Below are 18923 nucleotides of genomic sequence, written 5' to 3' on the forward strand. Positions count from 1 at the left end.
CCAAGTGCTTTTACCAGTTCATGGTCTACCTGTAGCAGTGTATGCAAGGTCAGATTGCTCTGCATTCTTGACTACACTTGGAATTTTCTGATTTTTTAAAAATCATTCTAATGGGTATAGTTTCATTGCTGGGTGGTATTATCATTATTAATATGATTAAGCACCCTTCCATAAGTTTATTTGCCCATTTTATGAGATTCTCATTCCTCCCCCCGCCCTTTCTCTTTTTTCTTTCTTTTTCTTTTCTTTTTTTGCAGTACTAGGCTTGAACTCAGGACCTGCTGTATGCTAGGCAATCTTTCTTCCATTGAGCTATATCCCCAACCCCATTTCTTTGAAAAATAATGAATAACAACACCTTTTGTTTCCAGTGCTTTAATTAAACCCAGTACCTTCAGCATGCTAGACAAGTGCTCTGCCACTGAGCTACTCCCTCAGCCCCCCAAACACACATTTTTATTGAATATATAGCATGATTATAAATAATTTTTTAAGTTTTTGATGATTGACCATAAAATTACCTGAAAATGGGATGTTCTTGAAGAAGTGTACCATTACCTCAGGAGTCAAAGGCCTTAGAATCATTGGTGTGCCAGAAATAGCAATGGAGTACTCTAGGATGGCACTGTGTAGCTATGTCTTTACAAAGCTCCACAGAGGATTATGATACACATCCTAAGTCAGAAACCACTATCTGAGAGGGAGGCTTCATTTGACATTTGTGTCAGGAGAGCAATGGGCAAATTGTGTGTATATGTATGTTTGGCATGTGCATGCATGTGCACATGTGTATATGGAGATTGAACCCAGGGCTTCACATTGGCTAGGTAAGTGGTCTCCTACTAAGCTATAATCTGAGTCTCATAACAGTGATTTTTAGGAAAAGTCCTCTTCTCTGTTTGGCTTAGTTTTGTTTTTGTTTGTTAGTTTATTTTTGTGGTACTACTGATTGAACTTAGGACCTTGTGCATACTATACAAGCACCAAACCACTGAGCTAAACCTCCAGCCCTATTAGTTTTAAGTTTCGTTAAATTTGTGGGGGTTTTTTAAATGAAAAAGAAACATTTTTTACTTCTAGGATGATCTTGCTAGTGGCTTTTACAGTCATATCTTAAAATTTTAAACTCACAAATTAAAACTTTATAATGGGCTGGCAAGATGGCTCAGCTGGTAAAGTTGCCTGCCACCAAGGCTGGCAACCTGAGTTTGATCCCCACATGGTAGGAAAGAACTGACCCTTGAAGGTTTTCTTCTGATCTCTACCCTCACACCTATGCTCATTTGTTGGATTGTGGGTTTTTTTTTTAATTTCTTTATTTTTATTTTATATGTATGAGTTTTATGGCTGTATGTGTGTAAGTGCATCCATGCCTGTGAGAAGAAGAGGGCATCAAATCCCTTGGATTGGAGTTACGGATGATTGTTAGCCACCATGTGGGTGCTGGGATTTGAATCCATATCTTCTGCAAGAAGAACTAGTGCTTTTAACTGCTGAGCCATCTCTCTAGCCCCTCATTTGTTGGTTTTAACAGCATGCCATGCATGGTGGCGCACACCTTTAATCCCAGCACTCAGGAGGCAGAGGCAGGCAGAGCTTTGTGAATTCTAGGCCAGCCAGGGCTACATAATGAAACCCTGTCTCAAAAATCAAAAAAAAAAAAGAGTGTGAGAGTATGCAGTGTGCCGAGCCCAGACCTTTCTTAGCATCATCTTGCACCTGTGGCATTCATTTATAACTGGGATGAGGCCAAACCCCTCTCAGTTTCTGCTGTTCTCTTATCCTGCTACCAAGTAAGCATCTGCCATGCTCCAGCTGTCAGTCCAGAGTGTGTGCCTATCCCTGCAACTTCCCATGTGGATGCCAGAACTGTGCAGGTCTTGTAGTTGTTGGTTCCCCTTGCTTTGTCTTGCTTTTGCTATAGATGTTGTGACTCTGGTTTTTCCATCCTTGGTGTTTTGTCTGCTTTTGTGGGGAGATTTAGAGGAGATTCACAAGGTGTACTGTTGGAAACTTCAGGAACCCTCTACTGACCAGTATTTTGAAGCATGTCCTATTCCTTTTTTAAAGCAGTATGACATCTGCAAGCTAAAAAGTAAATGCAACCTAGTATCTGATTCTTAGTTTGTAACGCCCTGTAATTCTGTGGTGAAACAAATTATAGAAACCTTTTCTAGGCTGAGTTGAATGTAAGATGGTATACCTGTTCAACTTATATCATGTTTTTTTAGTGATAAGTAGTTTAATGATGTGTGTGTGTTGTATATTGACTGTGCTAAGATTCAACTTTCCTTTTCAGAATAACAAGCCTTTATACTCATTTGAAGATAATTCAGACTATGTTTATGATGTTATGTGGTCACCCACCCACCCAGCCCTGTTTGCCTGTGTGGATGGCATGGGGAGACTGGATTTGTGGAATCTCAATAATGATACAGAGGTGAGCAGGAAAATAACAAAAATTGCACTGAAAAATAGAAAATTGGAGATTTATTGAATAATTTGTGAAATTTCTTTTATCCCAAGGAATGTAAAAGTGTTCTGTGATTGTAGTTTCATCACAAAGAAGCCAAATAAGCTTTGTACCCTAAATAACAAACAGCATGCTGTGCAGAGCTGAAGGGAGAAATAATGTTGCCGTGAGCACTCAGACATTTCCTTTACTTCTGAAAAGCAGCACCATGTGTCTAATATCCAGGAGAAGTCTCTATGAGGCAGTTGGAGTATTTCTTTCATTCATAGGCTAGAAAACAGATAGTTTCAGATTGTCAAAGTATGTTAACCTTGATTCTGAATTATCTATTAGCCTTGATAGAATTGTGTATGATCCATAAATTCTAGGCAGCCTGACTTGTTTGAGTGAAAGAAAAAAAATTTTTGATGGCTTTCCATGAAGGATTATAATCAGTGTAACCATTACTATGAAACAAATATAGAGTGGGGTATGGTGGCATACATCTGTAATCCCAGCACTTGGGAGGCAGAGGCAAGAGGAGTATGAGTTAAAGGCCAGCTTGGGCTACATATGTGATGAGACCCTGTCTCAAAAATCCCAGGTCTGGGAATATAACTCAGTGGTAGAACATTTGCCTAGAATGTGCAAGATCCTAGGTTCTATCCTCAGCACTAATAATAATAATGATAATAATAGTAATAATAGTAAAAGAAACCATGAGATTTCCTAATTGCCATACCCAAATCACTTTTTAGCAGTAAAAATTAACTGTACCTATCAATTCTTTTTAGATACGTGCTTTTACCAGCTTAGAGGGACTTAAAATGTTCTTTGAATTCTCTGTTTTTACTGGTTAGTAGATGTGGTATTAACAGTTCCATCAATAGTAGCTTCTGAAGGAAAGGCACTGGCACCTTCCCACATGTCCTCAGATTTCTGTTGTCATCTTTCCAAAACCCTTGAAGTCAAGTACTTGATTATACAAGGGCAAAAAAAAAAAAGAGTTATATATAGGAAATGCAAGGATTTTATTGCCATCATCTACCTATTGTTTTGGAGGAACATTCAAATATTGCTAGGAAAAAGTGTAAGCTAGATAATTAGACTTGATTATACATTTTTCTTTTTCTTTTTTTTTTTTTTAAGATAGGGTCTCACAACAGTTTTGGCCTAATCATTTGGGAAAGGTAGATGATGTCAGTTATAAGGACCATTTTGCTCATATTTCAAAACTTTAAAGGTTTAATTGTTTTTATTGGTGGAGTCATTGAATGTTGCTCCATGTGTGGCTAGTAAATCTGTTTTTCCTAAGTACAGGAGAGGCACATTCAAATTCCAGGGTCCTGGTCCCATTGTACTGGGCCATATCCTGCTTCCCTTTGACAGAGACAGGGGCTTTGGAAAGGTTGATTGTACCATTAGTGTGAACTGTTTCTAGGAACTGGTCATCAAAATACAGGTTTCAGCTGTCGAAGGTGCAAGTTACGGAAGTGATTCCCGTCCTCTAAAGTAGAAAATGCTCATTTATGAGGGCTTTTAAAATATAATCCTTTTAAGTGGGTTTTGGTCAAATGTTTTTGAACAGCTTTTTAAGGAAGTTAAACACACACACAAAAATTATTGAGGAGATCTTTCAAAAATGAAAATGCAGTCATGTAAGGGACTTAAGTTATTCTCCCAGGCCATTTTCAAAGCTAAACTGTAATGTCATTCATAATACATCACTGAACAGGAAGAAAGTTGGGAAGAATTACTGTTTAACATGTTTTAGAAATTTTAATGAAAATTTTAACACTGTGCATACTTTGAACATTTTAAATGACTTTAGGTACCAACCGCCAGCATTTCTGTGGAGGGCAACCCTGCTCTTAATCGTGTAAGATGGACCCATTCTGGAAGAGAGATTGCTGTGGGTGATTCTGAAGGACAGATTGTCATATATGATGTGGGAGAGGTATGGGGCTTGCTGTTAATAGTTTTGACCTGTGTTTTTAGTAGCATTGTAGTGAAGGTATGCAGTAGTTAAACCTGGTCATGTAGTTCATGAATTGTATAAACTACATTGTTGTATGCTTTCCATCACAGAAGCAACTCGAGATTTTCTTCCTAAACTGGGCATCCTGTGCCCATGTGCAACAGGTTTTGAGGGCAATACAATATGTCAAGGCACCTTGTTTCTTGAATTAGGTGTTGCTAGAAATTTTTCAGTCAGAGAAAGAAATGTGGATATAAGTGGACTTTGGGGTTTTATAGAATTGATATGGAGATAAAAGTTTACTTTTCTATATTCATAGATTTGTTTGGGCCAGATAATAGAAATCAAAGGTAATATCTTTTGAGAGTTCTCAAATGCCTGTATAAGAAGTGAATCTTGAAATTTGAACTTGATGCAAAACCATTGTAATTTAATTCAGCAGGATGAGTTGCAGCTCTCTGTCCTGTTGCTCTGCCTGACTGTACGCAGCACACAGGGTTGAGTCTTCCTATTTAATCCTGGCTAGTGCTTTACTCATTTTTGCTCTGCTGTGTGTCATTATTCCCCATCCTGTCCTGACACTTAGTGGCCTATAGCAATTGGATCTGGGAGAAGATAGATTGGATCATTTAGTGCAGCCAGTTGAACAATGTGCACAGATGGAAATCTTCTATATCTGCATTGTCTGGCTTGGTAACCAGCAAAATGTGCCTATTGAAATGCTGTGATTAGTAAAACTCAAAAACTGAAATTTTAATTTCAGTTAATTTTAATTAACTTAAATGTAAATTGTCTCATTTGGCCAGTAGCTACCCTATTTGATATTATAGATTTAGAAGCAAGTATGTACATTTGCCATATTGAATGGTTTGTACCCTATCTTGGTAGTGTCAGTCTCTATGATAATTTAATGGCAATTACAAGAAAATGTATCACTTGGATTGCATCTGTGAGACAAAGGCACCGTAAATTTCTTTTTTCTCTTTGCCCTTGATCCAACACTAAATGCTAAGTATAGCTTCTGCAGAGGAATTAGAGTATTGAGAAAGATTATCTTACGCTCCAAACATAAGAAACCTACTTCTGAGAAACCTACTCTTATGAACCATGCTTTCAGAACTATTTCATCCTAGGCAAGATGGCAAACGCCTATGATCCCTCAATTCAGGAGTTGGAGGCAGTCTGGGCTACATAGAGAGATCTTGTCTCAGGAAAGACTAAAACAATAAAAGAACTGTTTCATCCTAGCAGTGGTGCAAGAATACAATAACAAATTTTGAGAAATTCCTTCCCACCAACAAGATCCATGAGAGGGTGCACAGGAGACACATTTGCAGAGCATCATTCTTACACAGCTAGTGGCAACAGCGAATTCACTTCTGAAGCTGTCACTACATATTTCACAAACACCGCCTTTTGTTGTGAAATGTTGTAAATCATTGTTATAGTCTCTGTAATTATGGAAAGGCCACTTAGGTCAATTATTACTTTTATGGAAAAATTATTTGAAAACAAACTGATAAGATGATCTTCTATTTCAGTGCTCAAAAAACATTGTCTTTCTTTTAACAGCAGATTGCTGTTCCCCGCAATGATGAATGGGCACGATTTGGCAGGACACTTGCAGAAATTAATGCAAACCGAGCTGACGCAGAGGAAGAAGCTGCCACCCGAATACCTGCCTAGCTCCTAAAAAGTGGGACGGAGCCTTAGTGAACTTGGGAAAGACGCTTAAGTAGATCCTAAAACTATTTGCATGCTTCTGATTGAATGAGAACTAAAAGGAAATTTCATGGATTAAGCTGTGGGTTTAATGCAGTAAGCAAATCTTACAATGACCGTTTTATATTCTATGCATTTTGTTTTGGATTGATACCATTTTTAATACAGCTGAAAACTTTACAGAATGCAGCCTTTTTCTGAATTCCAATACACAGGTGTATATTGTTAATTGTTCTTTTGAATTCTTTTCAACTTACAGTACTATATAGTTATTTCTAAAGCACAGATTAAATAAGTTCTGCATATTTTTAAACAATCACAATTCCTTGGTATACAATATAATACATAATTCCTTGTCAACAATGTTCTCACTAACCATAATATATAGGCACATTGTTTTTAGTTATAGCATGCATATACCTACCTGTCTGTTTCAGTTTAACATTCTTGTTCTTTTATAGTTCTGTGGTAGTTAACTATAAATAAAAACAATTATGTGTTAACTTTTCAAATTTTCACTTTTTTTGCAATTTGAATTTTCCTTTGTAAAAAGTATCTTTCCTCTTATTTTCTTGAAGCTCCTATTGTGAGCATCCACTTTAAATCTTGTAAAGCCTTAAATATATACTGTACAAGGCATAATGGAGCTCTCTCTAGGCATCGTGAACTTGTGTTTGGATAATCTGTTGGTGAAAATTTCTCTTAGGTTGACTTTCGCTTGGCTGTGTTACTTTCTTTCCATCTATATTTGTGTTAAAGAATAAATGGTAGGTTCCTATCACTTTCACTGATTGAAACAGCCCTGCAATGTGAGCTCTTTGAGACTAAGACTGCTTGGAAAGAACTGATCTTATGGTTGCTCTAGCCATGAAGCCAAATAGTGCTCAGAAGACCCATGCTTTGGCGTTAAAGTCAGCTCTACATCTTGAAATTTGTTACCACAACTTTCTCTGCATATACAAAAGGCAGGTGACAAATATCAATGAATTTGTATTGAATTCAACCTATTTCAAGACTAGAGGAAAGGACTGTAATCCGATCTTGATTTTTCTGTTTGCTTTGGGTAGATGTTGTTGAGACAGGGTCTCATTGTAGAGTCTTGGCAGGCTCACTGTGTAGACCAGGTCGACCTCAAATTGAGACATCCTCCTCTGCCTTCTAAGCGCTGGGATTAATGGTATATACCACCACACCAGTTCAGATCTTGATTTTTTTTAATACACTTTAAGTTGTCCCTTTTCTTGATTCTGACCTTTTAATCCTTCTGAAAGTTTTTTTTTTCATTCAATAGAACTTGAACTATGAAGATTAGAGGTCAGAAATTGAACATTTTTGTTTTGTTTTACTAATTCTAGCAATGATTTGTTGGGAGAGAATTTTATATAACAAAATTTTACTGTCAGCGTTCTGTAGTGTAAGGAATATTAGACCCAAATTATAGTTGTAGTTTTGGTGTCTATGACAAGTGTGATTTTAACCAAGCCTGTATTTTTTTTTCTAGTCAAGAATTTTTAATTATATGTAAGTTGCCTCCCAGCTTATATCAGGCATTTCTCTACTTTTGTATATTCAGTTTTCTAAGTTAATCCCCATAGTTGCCTACTGTGCACCAAAGATGACATCTCAGCTTACCTCATGGCAGTAATGTCTAAATCTAAAGTTCAGTTTCAGCAGGGTCACACCATCTTTCTATTGAAAAATTCATGTATTCAGTTACTGTACTTTTGCACTTACTTTGTAAAAATGACTAGGAAAAAAGGGGAAAACAAAGCATTAAAACACAGTGTTGAGTGAAGTTGGAAATTAAGATGTGGTCATTGGACTCAGGGTTTTCTTTTATAAAGGAAATGAAATTGATAAGTATTTGTAAACACCACCAAAGAATTTCACTTTAGGAGAATCATTTCTCCCCAACCCCTCAATAAAACCTTAATGTAGCCCTTTGTTCATTCAACTTTAGTATAGTATGCATTTTTAGGAGCACATGAATTTACTGTAAGGAATTATCTTTGAAGTCCACTATATAATAACAACAAATAAATGTGAGGTTCACTGTATAATGACAAAAATCAGGGCTGGAGAGATGGCTCAGCGGTTAAGAACACTGGTTGTTCTTGCAGAAGACCCAGGTTCGAATCCCAGCACCCTCATGGCAGCTAACAACCGTCCGTAACTCCAGTCCTAGGGGATCCGACAGCCTCTTCTGTCCTCCACGGGCATTGCATGACACAGGTGCACTTACCTACATGCAGGCAATGCACGCATACACATAAAATTTAAAAAAATTTTTTTTAAATGGCAAAAGTCCTGAGGCTCATAATTGACATACAATCTTCTGACAGTGGTTAAATGGCACAAATGTGTATCATGTGGTTTTTACTTTTAGGAGTGAAAGACCTTTATAATTTTGAAAAATATCTTGTCACATAAATTGTACTTTATTTATGACCAGTTTTACTTTTTCCCAAGCAGGAAACAAGTTAACAGCTTTCTGGATAATTTCTGGGTTTGTTGGTTTTCCTCTTGAATAGGAAGATTATTGCCCTATTTTGTGTTGAGGAAGCATATTCAGTTTTTAACTTGCAAAAAATCTCTGGAATCATTTTTTTATTATCATTTAAACCAAATAGTCATTGGTAGAAGCTTTATTCATCTTTATAGATAACAGTTCCCTGAAAAGTTTGGAAAGACTCCATATAAAATGTAACGACGCTGAGATCCTGCTTTGTGAAGGGATAAATGGCTAAAGCGTAGGAGGAACTAGAGGAAAGCCAAGGCAGGGGACTTGAAGTCTCAGAATAATTTCTTTTGTTCTGCACTCATCTCATTTAGGTGACTAGATTTTCCCTCTTTCCCTTTTGGGCAGTCTAAAATGTATTTTCCACAATCCCAGTATTTCAGTTTTGGCATTGGAATAATTTTCTAACTAGAAAAGCTGCACAATTAGATGTATGTTAGAATGGAGCTGCAGTTACAGCTCCAGCTGCTCGTGGGCATCCACGGTATAGTGCCACACCAGCTTTGCTGCTTTTGATGACTCGGTTATAGAGTTCCAATTGAAGTCTTTGTGGTTTTGTTTTAATCAAACATATATAACAACAAGAAAGAAGTGCTTACTTTTGAGCTATCTTCTTGCTGATTGTTAGGCACCTAGGGAAAAATACTCCCAGGAACAATACAGGTTTGGGAAAAATACTCCCAGGTAGAACCTTATATTTGACTCATTAAAAATTATTTTTTTAAAAAAAGACCAGAAAGATGACACAGGAGTTAAAGGCCCCTGTCATCAAGCCTGACAACCTGAGTTTGATCCTTGGGACTCACATGGTAGAAGGAGAGAACCAACTCCTGCAAGTTGCCCTCTGACCCCTACACATGTACACATACAAAAAAAGTTAGAAAATTATTTTCTAAAATTATAAATGCTGGGAAATAATTTACTTAGACATCTGATTTACAGTTCTGAGTAATTCTAATTCTACCCAAGATTAGAAAAGTACCCCAAAGGCAATATTAAAAGAACATCTATGGCCTAGAGAGATGGCTCAGCAGTTAAGAGTGCTTGCTGCTCTTGCAGAGGACCCCAGTTAGGTTCCCATTACACACATTAGGTGACTCACAAATGCCTATAACTCAAGCTCCAGGGAATCCAGTAGCCCCTTCAGGCCCTGTGGGCACCTGTACTCATGTGTACAAACCCACACACATACACATAATTAAAATAAATATTTTTTTTTAAAAGAACAATCATCAGGGGTTGAGGACATGGCTTAGCAGTTAAAGTGCTTGCCCTGCAAAAGGATCAGAGTTCAGATCCCCAGGATCCATGTAAATATCAAGTGAAAGTGATGGCACACCTGTAATTTGAGCCTTTGAAGCTTAGTCATCATCCCCATAGCAAACTGGTTAACAGACTAGCCATACTGATGAATTCTGGGTTTGGTTGAGAGATCCTGTCTCAAAGAATAAGGTAGAGAGCAATCGAGGAAGATTCCTGGTATTAGTCTTGGCCCTCCACACACACTTGCATACATATATGCAAAGACAAATCCATATTCCGTATTTCAAGTGAAGAATTAGAACTAAGGTCATCCTTTAATGTCTTTATCATACTCCCCAAAAATGTTAAAATTTTTCTTACTACTATATCATAGTTTTTAAAATCCCTTTCATATATAGGTAACATGTTGTGGAATCAATTTTATAGGAAGATTCCTCAGTCCTAAGCCAGAATGCCAGTTGCAGGACTTTGACTGGTCATCCTTTTGTAATGCTTTTTACAGTAAGCCACTGCTCTCAGACCTTTTTATGGACTTCATGTATTTCGGTTCCCTTTCTGCTTGACATGTTCACAATTCAACTTCTACAAGTTCAGATGGATGCCAGGTATTTAAGTTTTCAGTATGGAGTTTTTAGCCATGGAGAGTTTCAACATAGCCAATCAGCAATCTTTTACAAACTTTTGTAAAATTATAGTATTTTGTGTTGTTAGTTTCATAGCAGGAATCTCAGTTTGGTCTTCTTAATATTCCATTACCAGTTCCCAAGTAGAGGATGGAACAGCTTGCACTCAGGAAGCTTTCTGCAAGGTCTATTTCACTTTGTGAGGTCACTTATTCAGGCCTCTGGTAATGCATTATCCTGCCTCTCTCATAATGTACTTGATTTAGCTAGAGAGCTGTGGAGCAGTGATTGTATGGGGTGTAGAACACACCTGCATTGCACTGAACATGCAGAGACCTGACCCTGTGACTAGAAATCAGGCATGCTACTGGTAAGACTCTGATAGCAAGTGATTTTATCTTTTGTGAATTTTTGTACTGGATTTTTTTAAGGTTTTTTTTTTTCCCCCCCCTGAATAAAGCAATGGAAATGCTTTGGAACAAAAATTTTCTACTTAAGGGTGGCCTGGTTTATATGAGAAAGAATACTGAGCTCAAAAGACATAGGTTCTAAGCCAGGCATGGTAGTGCATGCCTATAATCCCACTTAAGAGGCAGAGGCAGATGGATAATAAGGTTGAGGCCAGCCTGGGCTACATAATGAGATCCTGTCTTAGAAATAAAAGGCCATGGGCGTGGTGGCACACACCTTTAATCCCAGCACTTGGGAGGCAGAGGCAGGTGGATCTCTGTAAGTTCGAGGCCACCCTGGTCTCCATAGTGAATCCAGGCCAGCTGTGGCTATAGGGAGACCCTGTCTTAAAAAAAAAAAAAGAAATAAAAGACCTAAGTTCTATTTCAGTTTGTCCCCATTATATAATATGGCCTGGGACACTTACCAATATTCTTTATTAAATGAGGAATATAATTACTTTCTGTGACAGTTTACATGAGGGAATGTATATAAGGACCTTGTAAAGCAAATGAGGAATTTTAGTGACTTTTTTAAAGAATATTTAAAACTTCTATACAGTATTAACAGGAGCTTATCTTTGAAGGACTAATTTGAAGGGAGTCCAAGAAATTACTTTTTCTAAGAAATTTCATCATGGTTATAAGCCCTAACACTCATCAGCTGTTGAGGATCAGCAGTGAACAAGAGCATATGACCCATTCTGAGTTCCCAGGCTACTCCAGCTGCTGCTCTTGTGTTAGTTACATAGAGAACATGGAACCTTAGAAGCAAGGAAGCAGAGCTCCTTTTTGAATCAGAGAGAAAACAAACTTGCTTGAAGACTCCGTCACTACATAGCAGAACTGCAGTCAGTCACTTTAAAACTTGGGGAACAACAGTCGCTGGACTGCTCTCATTTTTGCAGTACTCTTCTCTCTCCCAGGATTGGTCCCCTTGAAAATGACATGTGCTCACCATGGGAAGACAATCCCTAGAAGGAGGAACTTTGTTTCTTGAGGAACTGCAGGTGGCAGTCAGCTGTAGAGGAAGCCCTGACATTAGTCTTGCAGGAATAGCACTTACCCGCCTCAGACCTGAACTGCCAGAGTCCTGCTTTGTTATTATACACAAAATATGATCTCCAGACTTGAGTCAAAACCTTACATAATGAACACTAACGAACAATTGAGTAAAACACTGGACCTTTCATGTTTGAGTTTATCAGTATATTAAAAATCATTAAACAGATTTGGAGGACTCATCTTCTGAAGGTAAAATTTGTGTTTGTTTGAATTTGCTTTGTTTTGCTCTGGGGAGATATGATTCTGTGTTGCCCAGGCTGGTCTCAAGCTCCTTATCCTTGTTGGCTTAGCCTCCTGAGCAGTAGTGGTTCTTGTAATCACATGCTACACCTGGCTAAGAAACATTTCAATTTTTCACTAAGATAAGCCTGTCCGCAAGAAACAGGTTTAAAAGACCTGTTATAAGAGGGATAAAAATGGTGTGGTGGTACACACCTGTAACGCCAGGATTTGGGAGGCTGAGGGAGGAGGATCCGTTGTTGGAGGGCAGGCTGGAATACATAGACTATTCATCCAAAAAAGAAAAAAAAGGGGGGGAGGAGGGGATTCTGATTCTGGCTTCAAGGAAAATGATTCCAGAACTTTTCACTCTTTTGGTTAGCTCAAACTGCTGAAAGAAAACAGTTAGGTGGAGGAGTAGAAGTTTCACTGGTTGAAGGTGGTAGTAGATATAGGTGTCCTACCTACAATTAAGTAGGACTTTTTTTTTTTTTTTTTTTTTTTTTTTTTTTTGTTTTGGGCTTGTTGAGACAGGATCTCCCTGTAGCCCCAGCTGGACCTGCTTATGTAGACCAGGCTGGCCTTGAACTCTCAGAGATCTGCCTGCCTCTGCCTCCTGAGTGCTGGGATTAAAGGCATGCGCCACCACGCCCAGCCAATTTTTTTTTTTTTTAATTTTTAAGTAGGACCTTTTTTTATGACCTCTCAGCAGATGGGTGCCTGAACCCACTTAGGAGCTACTACCTCTCTCCTTCCTAAGGCTGTAAGTTAAAGTATTTCGATATTGTAAATTAAACTGAAAAGCTGTGTCATGCAAATCCAGCTTGGAATTTTAGAATTTCCAGACTTTGTTAAATTCCTTTTTTTTTTTTTAATTTTTAAGTAGGACCTTTTTTTATGACCTCTCAGCAGATGGGTGCCTGAACCCACTTAGGAGCTACTACCTCTCTCCTTCCTAAGGCTGTAAGTTAAAGTATTTCGATATTGTAAATTAAACTGAAAAGCTGTGTCATGCAAATCCAGCTTGGAATTTTAGAATTTCCAGACTTTGTTAAATTCCATTCCAGAAGCTGCCCATTAGTGAAGAACCAACCCATAGCCCACTGCTGTCCTTTTCTTCCTCCAGCCCCTTCAGAACTGTGGAGGGCCTCGAGGCATATTTGTAGATTCTTTAGTCTTCATCTCTAAAGTTTTCTCCATATTCCTACCTTTGGCTGCCTTTTGACTTGCGTGAGTTTGGGGGGGAGGTAGATAGACACAGGCCTGGAAGCTGTTCTGGGTTAATATACTGAGATTCCCAAGTACTGTTGAACATGGTCTAAAAGGGAACAAAAGTAGACAACAGGCAACAAGTGGGTATATCCTATTGACGCTGTAGATTTTTGGCTCCTTGGGAAAGGTTGTAGTAAGACAGGGACTGGCCATAGAATTCTTGGCTCAAGTGATCTTGAAAGTACTGGGGCATGGTGGCGCACACCTTTAATCCCAGCATTCAGAAGGCAGAGGCAGGCGGATCTCTGTGAGTTCAAGGCCAGCCTGGTCTACATAGCGAGTTCAGGCCAACTGGGGCTACAGGGAGAGCCTGTCTCAAAAAGAAAAAAAAAAAAAAAAGAGAAAGTGTTGGGTCAGCCTTTTAAACTCAGTTGAGTCATCTTTAAAAGATATTCTCTATTTTTACAGCAAATACAATTGGTTGTCACTGAATACTATTTGACCCCTAGAAATTTGGGGGAGGTGGGTAGTAGTTTCATCACAATGCTTGCATGTTAGGTAGGAAGCAAAGAAAAGAGCTATCTGAAATATTTTAATGAAACTTGGGAACTAATACGTATGGTGAAGGGCAGTCATACAGCACAGCTGTAACTGCACATCATGCTGGCAGTCATTCTACACAAGTGCTTTTGAAAGAAAAGAACCAGACAAGAGAAAGGTTACAAATGTTTAAGTGATTCATTGAGATTGGATCAAGGTGACACACAGAATCATAATCCCAAAGTGGCAGAGTAGAAGAAACACAAGAATGTCTGCTGTGTACTGATAAATACTGAGCTATAGTGGAACAAATCAAGAGGAAATTACAATCCAAAAAGGCAAGGCTTCCTAAAAGGGAGGAATGAGCTGGACTGAGAGCCAAGAGACACCAAGGGCAGGGTGATGAGAAAGCTGATTCAGAATAGCTCAGCTGCAGGTCATGTGGAGGACAAAAGGAATGTCTTACCTAGCCTGTAGCAAGTGGGGAAGCCTCTGAGCTGGATGGCCCCCAAACTGCTGCTGCTCCTTAGAAGAGCCCATTTCCAGACTCCAAAGATTGGCATTTCCTCACAGCCCCACTGCCTGCATCATGGGCTTTGATAGATACAGGCACACCAGCCTGACATTAGACATTAAAATTATGGTTGTTAAAATTCTTAAGGTCAAATAATAGAGGAAAGCAGCTGAAGAGCAGACCTACAAGCAGGGTGGTCACCAAGTGAGTCAGTATGAACCCTGGAAGTGTAAGAGTAGGGACAGATGAGGATGGTGTATGCTGGACTGCAAAGTCCAGTATCCAGACAAAGGAAATAAAAGGATGAAGACAAAGACAATATATTCCTTTGTTTGAAATGTCTAATTAAAAGGATTCATCCCTTTAAACACGAATTATTGACCAAAAATGTCAGAAGAGCTCAAGGGTTTGTGTGCTTTTTTTAACCGGGGTGCACTAAATTTGCACTTAAAAGCACAAATCTTGGGGCTCTCCCTGTGTATCTCAGTGGTAGGGTTCTTGCCTGCCTAGCTTATGCAAATCTGCAAGGAGGGGGGCAGAAACCCATCAGGATGCAGTCATGGGGTAGGAGGAGCTCACAGTTTTGTGAATTTTATTTCCTGGATCTCTACCAAGAAGTCTTCAGTGAATATTGGAAGACAAATATTTAAAGACAAAAATTGAAAGTTGTAGTAGACCTGCCTTGCCAGAAATGAATGCGAAGAATTGACAGAGAAGTTTTATCAGTAAGAGCCACTGAACTATAGAAAGGAAGGAAGGGCCATCAGAGAAGAAATAGACTAACTGGACTAACAGGAAACAGCCTGTACAAAATAACACATTGTTATGTGAGTGTATATGCATCCATGCCCATGTAGGTTTAAGCGAAATAGCACCGAGCCAGGCATGGTGCTGCATGCCTGTAATTCCAGCAGTTGGGAGGTGGAGGAAAGGGATTAGGCTGTCAAGACCAGCTTTGACTATAGTAGTAGTAGACCTTGTCTCAGAAAATGAAAAAGAAATGAGTGGCAGCAGTGATAGAAGGGTAAAGGGGAAGAATTGTGAAGTTTTATTATAGGCACTCCACCACTTGAGAAGTGGAACAGTATTATTTAGAAGTGGACTTGAGGGGGTGGTGAGATGGCTCAGTTGTTAAGAGCATGGCTGTTGTCACAGAAGTCCCAGGTTCAAATCCCAGCACCCACATAGCAGCTGACAACCATCCGTAACTCCAGTTCCAGGAGATCTGACACTCTCTTCTGTCCTCCACGGGCATTGCACAACACGGGTGCACTTACATATATGCAAGCAATACACTCACACACATAAAATAAAAATAAATTTTAAAAGGTTTTAGAAGTGAACTTGAACTGGTTTTATATTACAAAAGTCTAGGGTGCCTAGCAGCCGTGACAGCAGCACTGAACCTTCCGAGGGGACAGCATGAGTAAGACTCACCACCAAGCCAGAGAATGAAATGAAATGGTGGCAGGTGTCCAAGGAATACTTGTAGGGATTTGATTCCTTAGAATCTTGTGATGAAGGGATGTGTGGATGGCAACTAGTGGGCAGCAGAATAATACTGGTAGGCTGGCCACACGAGGAAATAGTACCATGTTAGAAGCCTTGAACTGAGTTTAAAGAATGGCTGTTCAGCAGAGAATTCCATATCCCCTCCCCAAAGAGCCTGTCTTACTATAATGTAAGAATCATGAAATAATTTTCATATTAAACTTTTGGCTAAATTTTTGCAAGAAGAAAAAAAGAGAGGCTGGAGAGATGGCTCAGCAGTTAAAAACACTGGCTGCTCTTGCAGAAGACCCAGGTTCGAATCCTAGCACCCACATGGCAGCTGACAATTGTCCATAACTCTAGTTCCAGGGGATCTGACAGCCTCTTCTGACCTCCGCAGGTATTGCACGACACTGGTGCATTTACCTACATGCAGGCAATGTACGCATACACACAAAATAAAAAAAATTTTTTTGGTCTTTTTGAGACAGGGTCTCCCTGTAGCCCCAGCTGTCCTGGAACTCACTATGTAGAACAGGCTGGCCTTGAACTCACAGAGATCTGCCTGTCTCTGCCTCCCGAGTGCTGGGACTAAAGGCGTGTGCCACCACGCCCAAATAAAATATTTTTTTTTTAAAGAAAATTTAAAATGAGGCTATAGAAATGGCTCAGTAGATAAAGTGTTTGCTGTGCAAAATTGAGGACCTAGAATTTGGATCCCCAGTACCTATATAAAAAGCCAGGCTCAGTGTGTACTTGTAATGCCAGCACTGAGGAGGCAGACACAGGAACATTGTGGGGGTGGGTGGGGCTTGGGGACAAGCTGGCCAGCCAGTCTAACCACTCATGAGCTCCAGGTCTGTGAGAGACCCTATCTCAAAAAAATAAGGTGGAGAGCAATTAAGGAAGACACCCAACATCAACCTCTGGCCTCCATACACATGCATGCATGTGTGTGAACACACGCACAAAGCACACGTGCACAGTCTTTTGAAGCCAGGGAAAAACTAGTAATATGAAATTGCAAGTCAGCAGCATAAGGAAAGCCAGAGCTAGAACCCAGAGGAGAAAGCTGAGTGCTTAAGCAGCTTTAGCGTTGAGGGCTAATACCACCAAGTCTTCAAGTACACCAAGATCCTTATGGTAGAAATGCAGGGTAAAGGTATTCAGCCTTAATTTTAGTAGGCCAATTATGCCTATTGATTCAAACAAGGAGAAAGAATATAAATTCCAAGCTAAAAGAGTAAAAAAATGGAAAAACAAAAAATTGGTCCAAAACACCCAGAAAAGTAAAAATAAGTATAAAAGAGACAAGGCAAAGAAATCACACAATGTTAGAGTTTACCTAAGAAATAAAGTGATGTGCATCAGCTACAAGTGCTTTTAGCTAATGATGGCATTCAGACCACCACCAAGCATGCTGTTTGCCAAAGGCGTCTAAAACCACAAAAAAAGGAGGTGGCCAGGAGGTGGGGCGGGATTAGGGGAAATAGATCTTTTAAGTACTAACAGAAAATTGGTGTAGTTATATAGAAGTAGATTTTCAGACAAAAAGTATCAATCACTATAGATACTTTTAAAGAGATAGTTTATGATGGCAAATGACTGAGAAGCTCTTAATTTTTAATTTTGGTGCACCTAGTAGCATAGTCTTCAAATGCATAGAGCAAACACTGACAGTACTACAAGGAGGAATATGAAATACAAAATTATAGTGGGAGAATTAAACACGTTTCTTTTACTAATTAACAGAACAAGCAAGCAGAAAAAAGGATACAGAAATTTTAAATCAGTTACTATATTTGACAAATACACATGTATGAACATGAGTGTGCACACACAAAACATCTACCAACAGCAGAAAATATCTTTATATGCATTTGTGGGGTATTTATTTTAAATGAGCACTTATGGAGCTCAGAACACTTCTCAACATGTTTTAAGAGGAATATAATCATATATTTTTTGACCATAATGCAATTATGCTAGAACTCATAAGAAAAGCTAACAAATCCTTCTAAATCTAGAAATTAAGGTACACTCTTTGTGGGTATTGAGAGAGTTCAGTCTTGAAAACATGAGAACCTGAATTTAATCTCTAGAACCCATGTTTTAAAAAATTGAGTGGGGTGGTACTTGCTTGTAATCCCAGGACTGGGGAGGCAGAGACAGGTAGATCCCTGGGGTTTGCAGGCCTGACAGTCTACTCTGCTTGGTGAGTTCCAGGCCAGTGAGAGACTGTTTCAGAAAACAAGGAAGACAGCACCTGAGGAAGGACACCCGAGGTTGTCCCCTGGCCTCCATACATGTGTGAACACTGCCCCCCCACACACACAAAGAAATATTCTTCTAAACAATCCTTGAGTCCAAGAAGAAATAATTAAGAGTTCTTTGTCAGTGTCTCACCTGTCCAACACATGATACATAGAAAAGAGTTCTTAGAGGAGATCTTTCTGAAAATTTTCCAGCTTGCTTAAAAAAATTTTGTAAATATCTATCTCAAGAAATTGGAAAAAGAATGGCAAAATAAATCCAAGAATTTAAAGAAGCAGGAGCAGAAATTAATACAACAGAAATATAATCGAGGACCAGTAAACCTAGAAATTGCTGCTCTAAAAATTAAAGGCACAAATATATTGGAAATGTCAGAAATGAAAAGGAATTGAAATGCTATAGACATTGAACAAGGAACACATTTTAAAATCTAGATAAATTTAGATTTTGACTCTAAATCTAAGATGGAACTTTAAAATCCCTGAAATGCTGAAGAATTGACAGAAAAATAAAAACTAAAGCCACAGGACCTATAGGGACTGTTGAGCATAATTGGAATTTCAGACTAAGAAAGAAAAAGAAACAAGATACACCTCAATATAT

At 38.9% G+C, this 18923-nt stretch overlaps 1 protein-coding gene across 5 annotated transcripts in view; it reads left to right on the forward strand.

Annotated features, from left to right (window-relative positions):
* The window catches only part of Dync1i2 (dynein cytoplasmic 1 intermediate chain 2), a 53032-nt gene extending 46368 nt beyond the window's left edge, over window positions 1–6664 (forward strand). For all 5 annotated transcript variants that reach the window (XM_029557246.1, XM_017794907.2, XM_008855253.2 and 2 more), the window contains 3 exons: window positions 2300–2440; window positions 4284–4409; window positions 6003–6664. In XM_029557246.1, coding sequence (XP_029413106.1) covers window positions 2300–2440; window positions 4284–4409; window positions 6003–6116 — 381 coding nt within the window. In that variant the 3' untranslated portion in view covers window positions 6117–6664. The remainder of the gene's footprint in view (window positions 1–2299; window positions 2441–4283; window positions 4410–6002) is intronic.
* Window positions 6665–18923: the final 12259 nt, after the last annotated feature.

The sequence above is a fragment of the Nannospalax galili genome, unplaced genomic scaffold (assembly GCF_000622305.1).
Source record: "Nannospalax galili isolate Female #2095 unplaced genomic scaffold, S.galili_v1.0 scaffold346, whole genome shotgun sequence".
Taxonomy (NCBI): Eukaryota; Metazoa; Chordata; class Mammalia; order Rodentia; family Spalacidae; genus Nannospalax; species Nannospalax galili.